General features: G+C 41.8%; 1 protein-coding gene and 1 long non-coding RNA gene across 4 annotated transcripts in view; both read right to left on the bottom strand.

Annotated features, from left to right (window-relative positions):
• The window catches only part of ZFR (zinc finger RNA binding protein), a 41648-nt gene extending 34913 nt beyond the window's left edge, over window positions 1–6735 (bottom strand). For all 3 annotated transcript variants that reach the window (XR_012621519.1, XM_074811665.1, XM_074811666.1), the window contains exons 1-2: window positions 6633–6735; window positions 6269–6353 (exon numbers count right to left, since the gene is read on the bottom strand). Coding sequence is in view for 2 of the 3 variants with exons in the window: in XM_074811665.1 (XP_074667766.1) it covers window positions 6269–6353; window positions 6633–6669 (122 nt within the window). In the remaining variant the exon portion in view is untranslated. The remainder of the gene's footprint in view (window positions 1–6268; window positions 6354–6632) is intronic.
• A 5384-nt stretch (window positions 6736–12119) lies between these two features.
• Window positions 12120–14404, bottom strand: LOC141918010 (uncharacterized). Its single transcript, XR_012621548.1, has 3 exons — window positions 14230–14404; window positions 13552–13640; window positions 12120–12236 (listed from the first exon to the last, which is right to left on the bottom strand). It is a non-coding gene; the product is annotated as an uncharacterized LOC141918010 (long non-coding RNA).
• Between the last annotated feature and the right edge of the window lie 6 nt (window positions 14405–14410).

Raw genomic sequence — 14410 nt, 5'->3', positions numbered from 1 at the left:
ACTACAAGTTTCCTCAGAAATTACAACTTTTAAAACACATTTCTTGCAGGTTTTTTTTTCATTTAAAGAAGTGATTTTCAGGCTAGCTTAGCACAACATTTAAGCTACTTTTAAAATAATTTTTAAAATAGAAATATCTTGAACTAAAAAAATTAAGACTTATTTCTTGAATTCTAACTTTTAAGAACATCTGAACATTTTAGTATTAAGGAAACCATACTTGTCGACACCTAACTGCCAGATTTCTCAGAGCTTCATAGATTATTCTATTAGTAGCAGAATAGCAAAAATACAGTTTTGCAGTTTTTCTTTCAGGGATATGAAGACTAAAACAAGTATGAATTAACTCTACAAAAACTGAAAGCACCACTACAGTCTGCTGCTTGTTCAGATCCTAACCTAGGAAGAGGCACTACTGAGTAACTGGTCAGATGAAGTTTCAGGTGTGTTAATGGAACCTGGGCAAAGTAAAAACAAAATTAATAATAACAAATCAAGTTAGCTTTTTCCCTCCTAAACACACCTGACAATAAACAGCATAAAATGGTGAAATATCACACCCAGTAAGTTGTACTTTAGAAGTGACTTCTGTTTTTCTAGAGCCTATGACTCACTATGGGCATAAAGTATCTTTTCAGAACTTTAACAAAAATTATTTCCTATTATCACACTTTTGTGAACAGAACAGTTTGTAACGCAATTCACTAAGAATCCAAAGAGGGGCCTGAAGGCGTGCATATGTGCAATCCCCTCTTGAATTCTGTTAAATTTCAACAGTTCCTAATAACATATTCTACAGTTTAACTAAATAAGGCCTAAAAAAGTTCTTCGTAGCAATTTTGAGTTTCCTTTCCTCTTCCTTGTTTTTAAAAACATCCTTGCATCATTCCATTACAAACAAAAAATACTGATTGCTACTAGAGAGCTAAACCATATATTATCATTAACTCGCCTCAAAGATTAATATCCTCATGTTTTCAATACACCCTTAGTGCTTTGTAATCTTCACATTTAGTCTCATGACCTGATTTAAATCCAATAAAAATCTTCAACGTTTTCCTCACTGTACATCACAACATAACTGCAAGTGTCTTAAGAGTGTAATATATGCTCTGTATCTACTCTCCTTTACTCAGTTGCACAAAATGGACAGCTTATTGCCTGTACTTTCTTCATTATCAAAACATGGATTTTATTCATCTAGTCAACAGACATGTTCACAATAATAACACACAAGACAAAAGGAACTGAGCTTGAGATGTTATGACTGCCTGAAAAAGTACCAACTACTAAGATTTTCCCTGTCAAAATCACAGAATCAAAGATTGGCTGAGGTTAGAAAGGCCCTCTGGAAGTCATCTGGAGGTCCAACCCCACTCAAGCAGGGCCACCTACATCCAGTCACCCAGGACTGTGTCCAGACTGCTTTTGACTATCTCTGAGGTTGGGGACTCCACAACTTCCCTGGGCAACTTGCTGAAGGTACATTCTGCTTCATCATCCAGATCATTAATGAAGATATTAAACAGAAAAAATGCTAAAATTGGCAAGTTCTCTACAAAAGGAAAGGAACTTCACTAGTATGGAAGACTGTATACAAGTCTTAAAACATTCTATGTTTCCTGACTTAAGCTACTACTTTGCTTTTCTAGTACCAATACTACAACTGCACTTCAACCTACCATTGTTGCATTTTAGTAGCGAAATTTTACACATAATTTAACACTCCAGAGTTAAGACTCTGTCAACCCATTTTGAAGTTACAACTATGAAGGACATAACTATACCATTAACAGAAAAGCTTCGTTAAGTACTCCATTCCTAAAGACATGAGCCTGCTGCAAACTTCAGCTAGTTAGCAGACTTCCTCCCTAAAAACGGCAAAGGCTTCTCTGATGAGTGAGGCACCTTTCCTCCCCAGTTACCATCCCCTCCTCTGTCTCCTCACCATTGGTCAATTGCAATACTGGCAGAGAGCCCAGGTTAACAAACTCAGAGCTCCTTATTGCCTTTCTAATGTTGACATACCTCCTTTGAGAGTGGGACCTCACTGATTTGAAAATAAGTCTATCAAAATCTTCTTATAAACAGCAGTAACCTGCTGAAGGCTTCTTGCATACATTAAGTAAGCTAGAACAGCATGTTTAGGATAGCACTTAAGACTAACATTGGTTGAACGTGAGCATCAGCACCACGCAGCTTTATCATATTCAGTGAAGTCTCTTTTGCTAAGAACACATATGCTTCAACGTGTTATGCAACTCAAGATAGCACGGGCATAAAATCTGCAGAAAGGAAGTATTTGGAGTTTTTATACTATGATACAGGTACCTCCATCCTACAATAAACCTATGATTACCTTTATTGCTCCTGCATTTTACAGTGGGGTGCATATAACACAATACTGTAAGATAAGTAAATGTTTTTCTTAACATAGGTTTAAGTCTAGTAGTACATTTCCACTTCAGAAGAAGCTGTAAGTCCTATTCACTATTACCGTTATCTTCCTGTTGTCCATCAGTAAAAATCTGAATTGTGTTTAGTGATACTTTAAGCTTGGGCTAGGCAGCCTGTGTGAATCACAGCCCTAATGTCTCTGAAAGACTGCATACTTTTGAAACCAGTATCTAGATGAAGAAGAGGTAACTGGGGCAGACACTGAAGACAAAAGTAAATGAGAAGTACTAGCAAATGTGGGAAACAAACACTCTATCGCCAAACAATACTCAATAGCCAACTTAACCATCCACAGAATTTCACCTTCCTTTGCTGTTCTCCACCAGCCTCAAATATCCTGTAACATAGTGCAACGCACTTGAATTCCAAACAAACTATGATTGCAAGAGTTTACTTCCATATGACCACCTAGAAGATTGCATCTTAACCTAAGATCACAGGCACTGTGATCTGCTCTGGACCTGAACTGCTAAAATTGCCTTTATCTGTGAAAGGCTCACCATACATAGTAATAGTCTCACTACTTGAAGGTAATGCAAAGTTAACAAGTGACTCCTAACTACCCAAGAAAGTCCCATCTGTGTTCTGTCTCATTAGAGCAAGGACACAGTATGTATATCACTAGGATGAAACTCAGACACTTAGAGCATCTTCAGCTTTTTAACAGAAACTGAAATCTTAACACAAGGTTAATTAAACGAGATTACCACATTTGCACACTTCTCTGTCCAAACATTTCTCAATGTTCCTATCTCTCCACCAGCACCCTCACATTTCAATCAGCCAGCTTTAGAATACAAGCATAACTATGCCTCTCTTCAGCACCAAATCAAGAATATTTTTTACACATGAAAGACAAGCCAGTATTAGGCTGTTTGTTTCAAACTGAACAGACACACAGTGGTTCAGGTGACCTACAGAGCACATACACACAAAGAAAAGAGGATTCCTATAACCAAATTCCACATTTATTTCAGGCTCCTAAATAGGGGGATTAATGCAGTTACTTAAATAAGTAACAGGTGAAGTTTGCATCACATGCAGATTTATAACCTTAGGCCCTAATACTACCACTAGCAAAAAGCACAAATTGTAAAGGTATTGCAGTATTCAGAGAAATTTCCTGTATTAGTATTTGCATAATCTAATGCTTCTCTCATTAAGTCACGATATTATTACTGGGTAGTGCACACAAAGAATTTTGATGAGCAGGGCAGCAGGAAATTTTCTGCAGTGACAACACTGAAAGGAACAAGAATGCTTCTAATCCATTATTTACAGGTTTAAAGCTCTTTTGGTGCCTTTGATTAAATATGAAACAAGATTTCAAATGTGTTTTATGAAAAGTAGTATTTAAGAACTAATAAGATAGACATCTATTCCCTTCCTTATCTAGTCAATTCAGGGAACTATACTGCTTACACTGTTACAGCAGTGTTGTGGTTTAACACCAGCCCGCAACTAAGCACCAGCAGCCACTCGCTCGCTCCTCCCCTCTCCCAGTAGGATGGGGAGGGGAATCGAATAAAAAAGTAAAACTCATGGGTTGAGATAAGAACAGTTTAATAACTAAAATAAAATAACAATAATAATAAAATAGAATAGTAATGGAAAGGAATAGAACAAAAGGAGAAATAAAACCCAAGAAAAGAAAACTGATGCACAATGCAATTGCCCACCACCCACTGATGGATGCCTGTGCAGACATCAGCCCCCAGGCAACCCCCCCAGTTTACGTACTGAGCACAACCTCCTATGCTACGGGATATCCCTTTGGCTAGTCCAGGTCAGCTGTCCTGGTGATAGTCTCCCCTTGTACACCTGTCTGCAGGCAGACCATGGGAAACTGAGAAATCCTGTCACCACCATCTTTCTCAAATATACTGGAGTGAAATATACATTTTGTAGCACTCTATAAACAAACTAGTAAGGACCTGCCAAGTCTGCTTCATGAAGGTAAGCTCCCTTTCAGACATTTTAAGCTCCTGTGTTTTCTGCTCAAAAGAGTAAATTCATTCTTATGAAAGGGCTGCTTTAACACTGATCACTGTCTCTCTTCGCTTTCAGATGTGGTAAATCAACCATTTATAGGATGTAGTTTCTTTTACTGATAGTGAATGAAATAGTATCTTGCACTTGCGATAGCAAAGGAAAAAGCTTCTTTTTATCAGTTTTCCATTCTCAAGGACACATTTAGGATTAACTATGCAAACAAGTTTTGAACTTGAACGTTACTCCAATTATATGCTTTTATATTGCAATTCAAAAGGAAATTTCAAACGAGTTGTTCAGGTTTGTAAGTCTAGAGACCACCTCAGCTACACAATAAAAGGAATAATAATGTTAAAAATTCATCTCCACTTCAAAACTGCAGACATAAGGATCTCGGTTTATTATTCACTTAAAGGCTCCTTCATACCCCATGGCAACTCAGTTTCAAGTTTCACTGTAACAGTCAAGTAAAATACAAACATACTGTGAGCACCTAATCTTAAAAGAACTAGAAGACAAGCTAAATTTAATCCTCTCCTTTAACTATTAAACATTGGAGTAAACAAAATGTAATTTAGTTTCTGTCCATTTCCAGGAAAAAATAGATAGAAAGAATAGATTCGGAGTCATTCCAAGACCTTCAAAAAATTGCACATTCCTGAAACTATGTCAGGTATGCAGTTTTTATTAGCTAGTTAACAGTAGCACACATCTGCATTCATTTTTTAATAACCCCTCATATATTTGATTTATTCTTCTGTTTTTCCCATTAACCAAGACTTAGGTGTCAAAGAAGGTGTTTATTACAGATTTATGAAATCAGTAACATAGATTCAAATGTGGACTTTAAGGTGCTACTCCAATACAAGCCAAAAATGTGAAGATGTTCCTAACTGTATCTGGGTTTTGCCAAATTAAGTAATCTGATTTCAGAAAATGTGAGATAATAAATGCTACCAATTACTTTTTAGCACTCTGATACATAACTTGGACACACAAACACTACAAAGATAAAGACTTATGGCAGTGCGCCTGTACAAGATATACAGTTACAGGTCCCTGAGCCCCACTAGAAGACCTGCTCCTGCTCTTAGATATCAAAGTAGGAAATCTTTTTAAAAGGTGTCTGACCCTTAAAGTATCTTCTCTACTTTCTCAGAAACATTAATTATAACATCGCTTCAGTGGAATCAGAGACATTAATTATAACATTGCTTCAATGGAACCAGGTCCCCTGTATTTTCTGGTGCCTCAGCTCTTCCCTTATCTATACAGACTCCCATAGGTAGTTTTCCAGCCTATGTTAAAAAGGATTCTGTCCTCCCACACTGATATAAGTAGGGGCAAGGACGTGGGGAGCAAGCCCTATCTTCTCTAAGGCTGAAGGAGGAGAAGAGCCAGGGCAGCAGACAGTTAACTCGCTGGTGATGTTGACTGCAAGTGGCCATTTTAATTTAACGGCCTTGGACCTGATGCTGCCGCTGATTCTCTTCCACCACCGTGGTGCCCAGCTTCACCTCCCCACCCTCACACCACTGGGGATACAGGGAGGTCCTTACTAGGAAGGGAAGAAAACACACCCGTGGGCAGGACAGCTAAGTAGCAGGGTCCCAGGCAGAACCATCCCGGCGGAGCGGGGTGCAGAAGAGGCCTCCGCACGGGGCGGGGGATGGGAACCGTCCCGACACCTCTCCCCGAGGGACCACGGAGATCCCGGTCAGGGACGCGGGACTGGAGTCGAAGAGGGGAAATGGAGCAGCGGGCCCGGACAGAGGGAGAGGCGGGGCGGGGCAGGGCAGGGAGGGGTCGCGGTGGTTACCTATACTGGGCAGCAGCCCCGCTATGGGTGAATCCAAAGTAGTTGCCGGTGGCCATTTTGGCATCTTCTCCCAGCCGGCTGGGCACTGTGGCGACGGTAACCAAAAAGCGGCGACGGCAGCAGCGGCGACGGCGGTGACGGTTGGGGCCATGACAGTAGGCCCAGCAGAAGGGGGGGGCGAAGAAAGGGACGGGGGAAGGAAGAGAAGGGAATAGGCAGACACGGGACAGAAAGAGCGCGCGAGCGCCTGGTCAGACACAGCTCCTCAGGACGACCCCCACCCCACTCCCCCGCCCTGCGGGTAGGCCACATCGCCTACCCCTCCCCGCCCACACATATATATATACCGGACGCCGTTACTTACCATAGGTGAACGAAACTACGGGGCATATGGGAATCATGAGTCCTTAATGGCAGCAACAGCGGCAGCTGAACTCTCAACTCTCACCCCCCCCTCCCTCCTCACCGCCGCGCTCGCTCCCTTCCCCCCACCCACCCACCTACGGCGACAACGGCGAAGTGCGGCCGGGCCGCCGCCGTGCGCATGCGCGGGATGTGCGAGGGGCTGCTGGGAGCTGTAGTCCGGCCGTGGCGGCTCCCTACCCCCGCCCGCAGGAGCGCGCGCTGGCCGCCGCGCGCGAGGCGCCGGCCCTCCTGTGCGCAGGCGCGGGATGTCGCAAAGGCTCTTGGGAGCGGTAGTCCGCCGCCCCGAGGCCCAGGCGGGATGGAGAGTCGCGCCGAGGGCTGCGCTGCCTGTAGGCCTGCCTGTCCCCCTCCTCCCGCCATCATCCCCCGTTCCGCGCCCGTAGCCACACCACACCCCTAGCCGCCGACTCAAATTGCAAAGATTGGGTTGGTTTCTTGTTCTTGCTCGCACAGGCACAACGAGTCGCAGCTCTGGTAACAGTCGTCCAGGTGAAGCGGGTCACCGCTCTTGCCGCATTCTGGTGTTTGTCCCCACGCACCTGCTGCACGTGTCAGTATTCACCGGCTTTCCCGTGCAAGCACGTGGTCAGCTGAAGCCTGGCATACACCGCAGGTACATAATTGGCACTCTTGCAAGGCCACGGAGCTGAAAGGCAGCAGCTGCAGTTAGTGCATGTGTGCAGAGTTCACAGCAGGACCTACGGCTTGTCTACATTTAAAACCAGTTTTAGGTTCACCTGGGCCCCCAGCTGCACCACCACAACCACACACGTGAAGAGCAGTGTTGCTGTGATCCAACTAAAGCCATGTGCACGTGGTCCGACCCATCCCCAAGGCACCACAGTGGGGACACATCCACAAATTAATTCTGCAATAGTTCCCATGTGCTTATTGCTCGTGTGACGTAAAGCCTCACCCATACAGGACCCATTCACCTCAAGTTTCTACACACCAGCAGTCCATCAGCAGTTTCTAGGCACCAGCAGTCCTAAAAACCGTTGGGCAGCATATTGCAGCCAGTGCAGTAACCTCCCGTTGAAAGTGACTGGATTTGCATCTGTTCCCCGTGACTATGTTCCGCCTTTACGCAACCTTTCTGAGCAGCAGATGCTTCTCAAAGCTCTGAACAAAGCAAAACTTAAAACCTTAAATATTTGCATCTCATTTGTGTACTTCATCTGTGTTATGATGTGCATTTGCCATAAACTAATCAAGACTTATAAAACAATTCTGGATTAATTAAAAAGTGATCATTTTAGAAGTATTTGTTTTCTGCAAGCCACACCTATTCAAAACTGCTTGGGATCTCCTGCAGTCCTCACAACAGCATAAGGGCTTCCCTTATCCCACAGTACCCGCAGTCATCTTAGGCAGAAAGACTTCAACAAAGATACTATTGTTCACAAAACAAATGAGAAGAGGAAAGTCCTTTCTCATCTAAAGCTTAGATTATTGCAGCTGCATATGAAATACAGTCACTTAAGATGCCAAACATCCTTGCCAATTCATTGAACATCATTTGTTCATCATTATTATTAGTTTTAGATAGGAACTAAATAGTACTGTACCTCTTGTTCCTTCTTATCCTAATCAAGCACAGTAGGAAAAGGAACCTGCATGGGAAAATGAATGAATTTCCAACCTCTGTGGTGCACTTCCACTCAAAGTGCTTCTCTGTGAAGAAACCAGCTATTGGGTGAAGATATTTAATTGCTAGTTTTTAAACACAAAAGCCCTAATGTTGAAGCTACATACAAGAGTACTTCAGGAGAGGGCTCTACACAAATCTTCTACAGCAGAACTTGCAGGGCATGACCTCTGCCATGAGAACCTCAATGGACTCAGGATACACAAATGAGAGATAGCTATACTCTCCCCTCCTTATTTTTCTTAAAAATTGTTCATAATTGGACCACTGGATTATGGTGCTTGGACAAGAAGGAAATGGAAGTTTTCTTTGCTCCACTGTCTTTCAAGTTTTTTCAGTTATAAGCCTTCCAATATACTGATAAATATACAGTAATCAATACACATTTAATTAAAAATATAAGCATCTATATACAGTAATCAATACACATTTAATTAAAAATATAAGCATCTATATACACAAATAGACATTCACACACCTTTTAACAGTGTATCACTAAAGCTATATTTTGGAAGTGGGTAGGCCTGCAATTGCTTATTGCTTCTTGAGGAGGTAAACTTGGAATATTTACTCTTTTCAGCCTTTGGATCCACAAGCTGAGGGAAAAAAACACCTTCTTATTCACAATACAGATTTCTGTCTTAGGTTTTATAACTTGTTTTGTTCAAACAATTTCTAGTAGTTCTAATTCAAATATTCCACCCCATATTTTGTGATTTCAGCCCTGCATATGTCTGAGCATAAGCTCCCATTTGGCAGCTGGATTCCGCTGCAATTTCAGCAGAAGTTTCAGATTACTTTTCTGGGTGAATTTTGCATATGGAATCTTCAGTGCATATATCACTTTTAAAAAGATTACAACGTACTTTATGAGAAGTCACACTTACTAAGTGTGACCAAAAAAAAAAAAAAAAATCAACAATGTTTCCTTTTCTTGGAAAAAAACCCTAGTAGTATTATACAAGTATTTCCCTCAGCAGCTTCCTAATAAGAACCTGATGCTTCCTGGTGACTTTGTGAACCATTACATAACATCTATTTATGTTACTACTAGCTCACAGGATCAGATTCATAGCCTATACTTAAAAAACCTCAGTGCGTTATAAAACAAGATTGTATCTCTGTAAGACATGTGTATCAGATTTGCTTCAAAATGAAACAGCAATAAATTCAGATTAGATCCTTTAGGGCATTCTGAACTTTACCGATTTGAGTATCCTTAACTGGAGGGAAAATAAATGGAGTGATAAAGTGCAAATCATGTGGCAGAGGGAGAAAGGCAGAAAAGCTTTAGTGAAACATTCAAAAGATTTTTTTTTTTAAATAGGAAAAAAACTTCTCCATCTCTGTTCCTATTAAGATTACGGAAGAACAGCCAAAAATGTCCAGAATGAAAACGCACAGGAACACAAAACTTTAATTTGGAATTAAATAGTACAGCTACTCTATTTGTGCAAAGTTCAACGCATCTAAAAATATCGCAGACAAAAATGGCAAGCTAGCATTCAGAACAACAAATCTTTGACATTCATTTCAACTGTATGAAAGGAGATCTCTAAAATATGGTGAGAAGAAAGCACCATATAACATGCAGTCTCATCAATCTTACTATTTTACTTTAATGTCCAAGGCGCACATCTCTGCTGCTGCCACAGGAGTTCAAAGCTGTATCTGAAACACAATGGGGAAAACTCCAAATCTTTTGTACCTTCTCTGTAAACCTCTAAAAGTGAGTAAACATAGATTTTTTTTTTTTTTTTTTTGGTAGCAGATGGAGGTAAGATTTCTCAGGGGCAACCTTCCAGTCTATTTAAAACCAGACTCTCAGCTGGCCTTAGTGTGACCACCAGAGGGCAGGGCAGATGTAGCAGAAGATTAAAGCTTTCCTACACAATATGAGTACAGACCATGTTAACAAAAGTGGCACTTCTATTTCCTGAAAAGGTAATTTAATACTTAGTGCTCTCTTTGTCAAAGCCCTAGATAGGAAAGGGTTTAAAATCGGTGTAAGGAATCACAGAATCATCTAGGTTGGAAAGGACCTTGAAGATCATCTAGTCCAACCATTAACCTAGCACTGACAGATCCCAACTACACCACATCCCCAAGCACCATGTCAACCCACCTCTTAAACACCTCCAGGGATGGGGACTCCACCACCTCCCTGGGCAGCCCATTCCAATGCCTAACAACCCGTTCTGGAAAGAAATGCTTCCTAATATCCAGTCTAAACCTTCCCTGGCCACTTGAGGCCATTCCCTCTTGTCCTATCACTTGTTACTTGGTTAAAGAGACTCATCCCCATCTCTCTGCACCCTCCTTTCAGGTAGTTGTAGAGGGCGATGAGGTCTCCCCTCAGCCTCCTCTTCTCCAGACTAAACAACCCCAGTTCCCTCAGCCACTCCTCGTACGACCTGTGCTCCAGACCCTGCACCAGCTTTGTTGCCCTTCTCTGGACACGCTCGAGTAATTCAATGTCCTTTTTGTAGTGAGGGGCCCAAAACTGAACACAGTAATCAAGGTGCAGCCTCAATGGGACTCAAGGAGTCCAATGCTATCTTCTCACCTGGAAATTATTTCAGATAGCTAGAGACAAGACATTCATCTGCTTACCAACCTTCTTATTTTAACGTGAAATTACATTTTTTAAGCTGTGAAGACAAAGATCCGATGTTTTCACCAACATTTCAAGTGATTAGAGTTACCTTTTAACAACAAGGTTTAGACGTTGAACAGTGACTGTAGCAACAGAAGTGTTAATAAAAGAAATAAAAGTAATTTATTAAACCACAAATGGAAGCTATCAGTGTTTAGAATACCAAAGTGCAACACAAAAAACCCCACCACCCAAACCCACGCATAATACAAAATTATGCAAGTGTTAATGCAAACTCAAATTACACATCATACTCACGTGAGAAATGAACCAGTTACAGTACAGAAGCGAAAATACTGTCTGGCAGTATCCTTAATCTTTCTTTCCTGAGACTTTAGCAAAATTAGTGACCATATTATAGGCTAACCTTCCCTTCCTCAGCAGATTTCTTCATCCACCTTTTAAACTAATAAGCACTGAATACTAAAATTTTGAAGAACTGCCCCTCATTCTGCTTGCCCCAAAATGTGCTTCCTATCAGCTCTATTATTTGTAACTGGAGTCAACCATTGCAGTTAGTAATTGCTATGTGATCAGAAGCACGAGCTTGTACTTTTCAGCATTCCCATTCAAATCTGTATGCTAAGATTTCTCTTTGAAAAAAAAGCCAAAGACATGTGTGATATGAAATGAGGTAATCAGGCAGTAACTAGAAGAATTTAAGCCCTTTTAAGGCAGCTACAGAATCAAAGTGTCTGATGAGGGAACAAACCCATTACAAAAATCTATTTTAAGAGCTCAGAAAGTGAACTATACCCCTTGGGGGGACAGATGACTCAGAAGGTAACAGAAGAAATTTAGCTTGTAAAAATTAAGACTCCTTTCACACTCTTCTAAAGCCAGCATTTTTTCTTAGTATCCTTTTTTAAACAGAATAAAATACAGTAGGAGTCATTTACCAAAAAGCTCAAACAGCCACTACCCTCAAAAACCACAATAATTCTCAAAGAACCCTATCATTACTGAAAAACAGAACATGAAATCCCCAGTTGTGGCAAACACTCCCTTCCCCTCACTGTCCTGTTATTTGGGAATTCAGCTCTAAAAATAAATTTGGTGCTAGCTTTGGAGGAAATGCTGTAGGTGGGAGAAATTAACTCTTTTAAGATCCAGCAGAAAAATCTCTTTTAGTAATTTTATTTCAAGGCTGAAGGATGTGATTAACAATGCATAAAGAATTATCAATTTGAATGTGATGCTCCAAAAACCTTAGCATTCTTTGTATACCAGGTGTTGGCCTGTAAGAAAGCAAAGCAGATACAGATTACAAAGACCTGAACTGCCATTACTACTCAAATATGAGAAGTTAGTATAAGCCTTGAAAAGAAGAGCTATGTATTTTCAAATTAATATTTCACATGTGGAAACTGAGTGGAATAGTTTTCAATTTTTTTTTTGTTGTTGGAGTTAAGCATTAAGTATTAAAAGATCACCTGTTCACCTTCCACAGTTATATGGCTTGACAAGCCTGATACTCGCACAGTGGTGATAATTACTGTATTTGCTTGCATATGATTCACTGTGCTTTGATTCTGTATAAACAACCATAGCTTTATTTTCCAAAAGTCAGGCATATAATAAGAACTGTATATTTTTACAAATTTCTTTTTCTTTTGCAAGATATGTAATGTTATGAAACAGCCAATTTCCAAGAATTAGTTAGAGAAGTGCACATCTAATTTCTGGTATTAGCTTCCTGTTTTCCTGCTACTAAAGTGAAAAAGTGTAGAACTGGCTCTCATGGTGAGACCCAGTTTATCTCAGTTCACGGCCAGGGCTATAAAGACCTCACTGATCCCTTCTGAAAACCTCATTACCCTGTAAGTATTTTTTCAGAAACACTGCTTAGCACTTGCAGCTTCTCATGATGATTTTGGGGGATTACCCCCTCTTGAAACATTATATTTATCTTTCAGGCTCATGTTAATGAAAAGGGATCTCTGGAATTTTAAAAAGCCCAAGACTTTCAATATTAATTAACAGGTGTTTGCTCTTGAAACTACAGAGGCTGATTGGCCACCACCCTACTCCATCTGTACCAACAATAGCTTTATCTGGAAGCTAGGGTTGGGACTAGAGTCCACTTTCTATTATAGTTTGCCTGCACTTTTTACAAAAAACTTTCATTGTCATGATAGCAAAAGCACAGGTCTAGAGCTAACAACAATGAGAAAGGACTAAACTGTTAATGGGTATTTAAACCAATAATGGAAAGCACTGGCATCCTGCCATGCTTACAGCACAATTACATGACCCATGGGTGCAAATAGTGATAAGCAAACAATGACAGGCAGTGCTAGTTTTGTGTGAAGTTGTATTGACTACAATAATAGTTTAATGTTAAGAAACCTCATCATAAACTGAAAGTATAGGCTCAAACAGGTACCACAGGAAGACACAACATGAAACCACTTGTGCTCTGACAGCATGGTTGGCCTACTGCAGTTCTCTCACAAAGTTGGGGGCAAAGGACCCTTTCCCCACCTCCCCTCCAAAGAGGGACCCTTTGGTTATTATTTAGCATTTTCGTTTATCTCAGAAGCTGTTACATACTTGTTTAGACGAACAGCCCCTCTTCAAGTCCTGATGCAGGAGACGGCATCAGCAGGGTGCTTCTAATGCAGCGTTTTGGTGTAAACATGCTACAAAAATAGGCAAAATTGTAAAATTATATTTTCAAGTTGTTTTTATTGTTCTTAGAAGGCTTTTACAAAGCAGGTGTTTAAAGTAAGAGTAAAGATTCGTTTAACCTTCAGACCTGCGCTTGACCCAAGGTGGCTGCCAAGATGGGAGCCCTAATACTCGCCCCCCCACCCCCAGCCGCAAAGCCCTGTAGGAAGAAAATGAAACTCAAGTCAGCCGGTAAGAGAAAGGGGAACCGGCGCTTTCCTAAACTGCGCTTCAGGTGCCACCCGGGGCTGCGGTTTCGGTATGCAAAGCCACCGCAGCGACAACTGCCGCTCGGCGTTTCTTCGAGCACGGCGGCTGGCCGGGCGGCTCCCAGCGAGGTCGAGGAACCGCTACAGCGTGCGACAGAAAACAGCCATTTACAGATTTTTTTTGTTTTTGTTTTAAGGGTTCCTTTCGAGCATTAACGGTCCACCTCCCGACCCCCTCTCGCAGCCTCTCAGCGGAGGTCAGGTTGAAGGGTCGGCCCCGGCGGCGCCTTCCCTCAGCGGGGCCGCAGCCCCGAGGGCTGCCGGCCGGGCCACAAGGCGGGCAGGGCCCTACCGTCAGCTCCACAGGTTTCCTTCCGGAGGACGCATTTCTGCCCCTTCAGTGCTTGGTTGGCGGGAGGCAAGAGCAGTGCTTGGTTGGCGGGAGGTTGGAGCAGACACGGGGACCGGCCCCGCGGGAGGCGTTTGCCGCCGCCTACCCGAACCTTCCCTGCCCGTACCGGGACGAGAAGCCA

This window comes from Strix aluco, chromosome Z, assembly GCF_031877795.1.
Source record: "Strix aluco isolate bStrAlu1 chromosome Z, bStrAlu1.hap1, whole genome shotgun sequence".
In the NCBI taxonomy this organism is placed as follows: Eukaryota; Metazoa; Chordata; class Aves; order Strigiformes; family Strigidae; genus Strix; species Strix aluco.
This window is presented reverse-complemented; position numbering and strand designations above follow the sequence as displayed.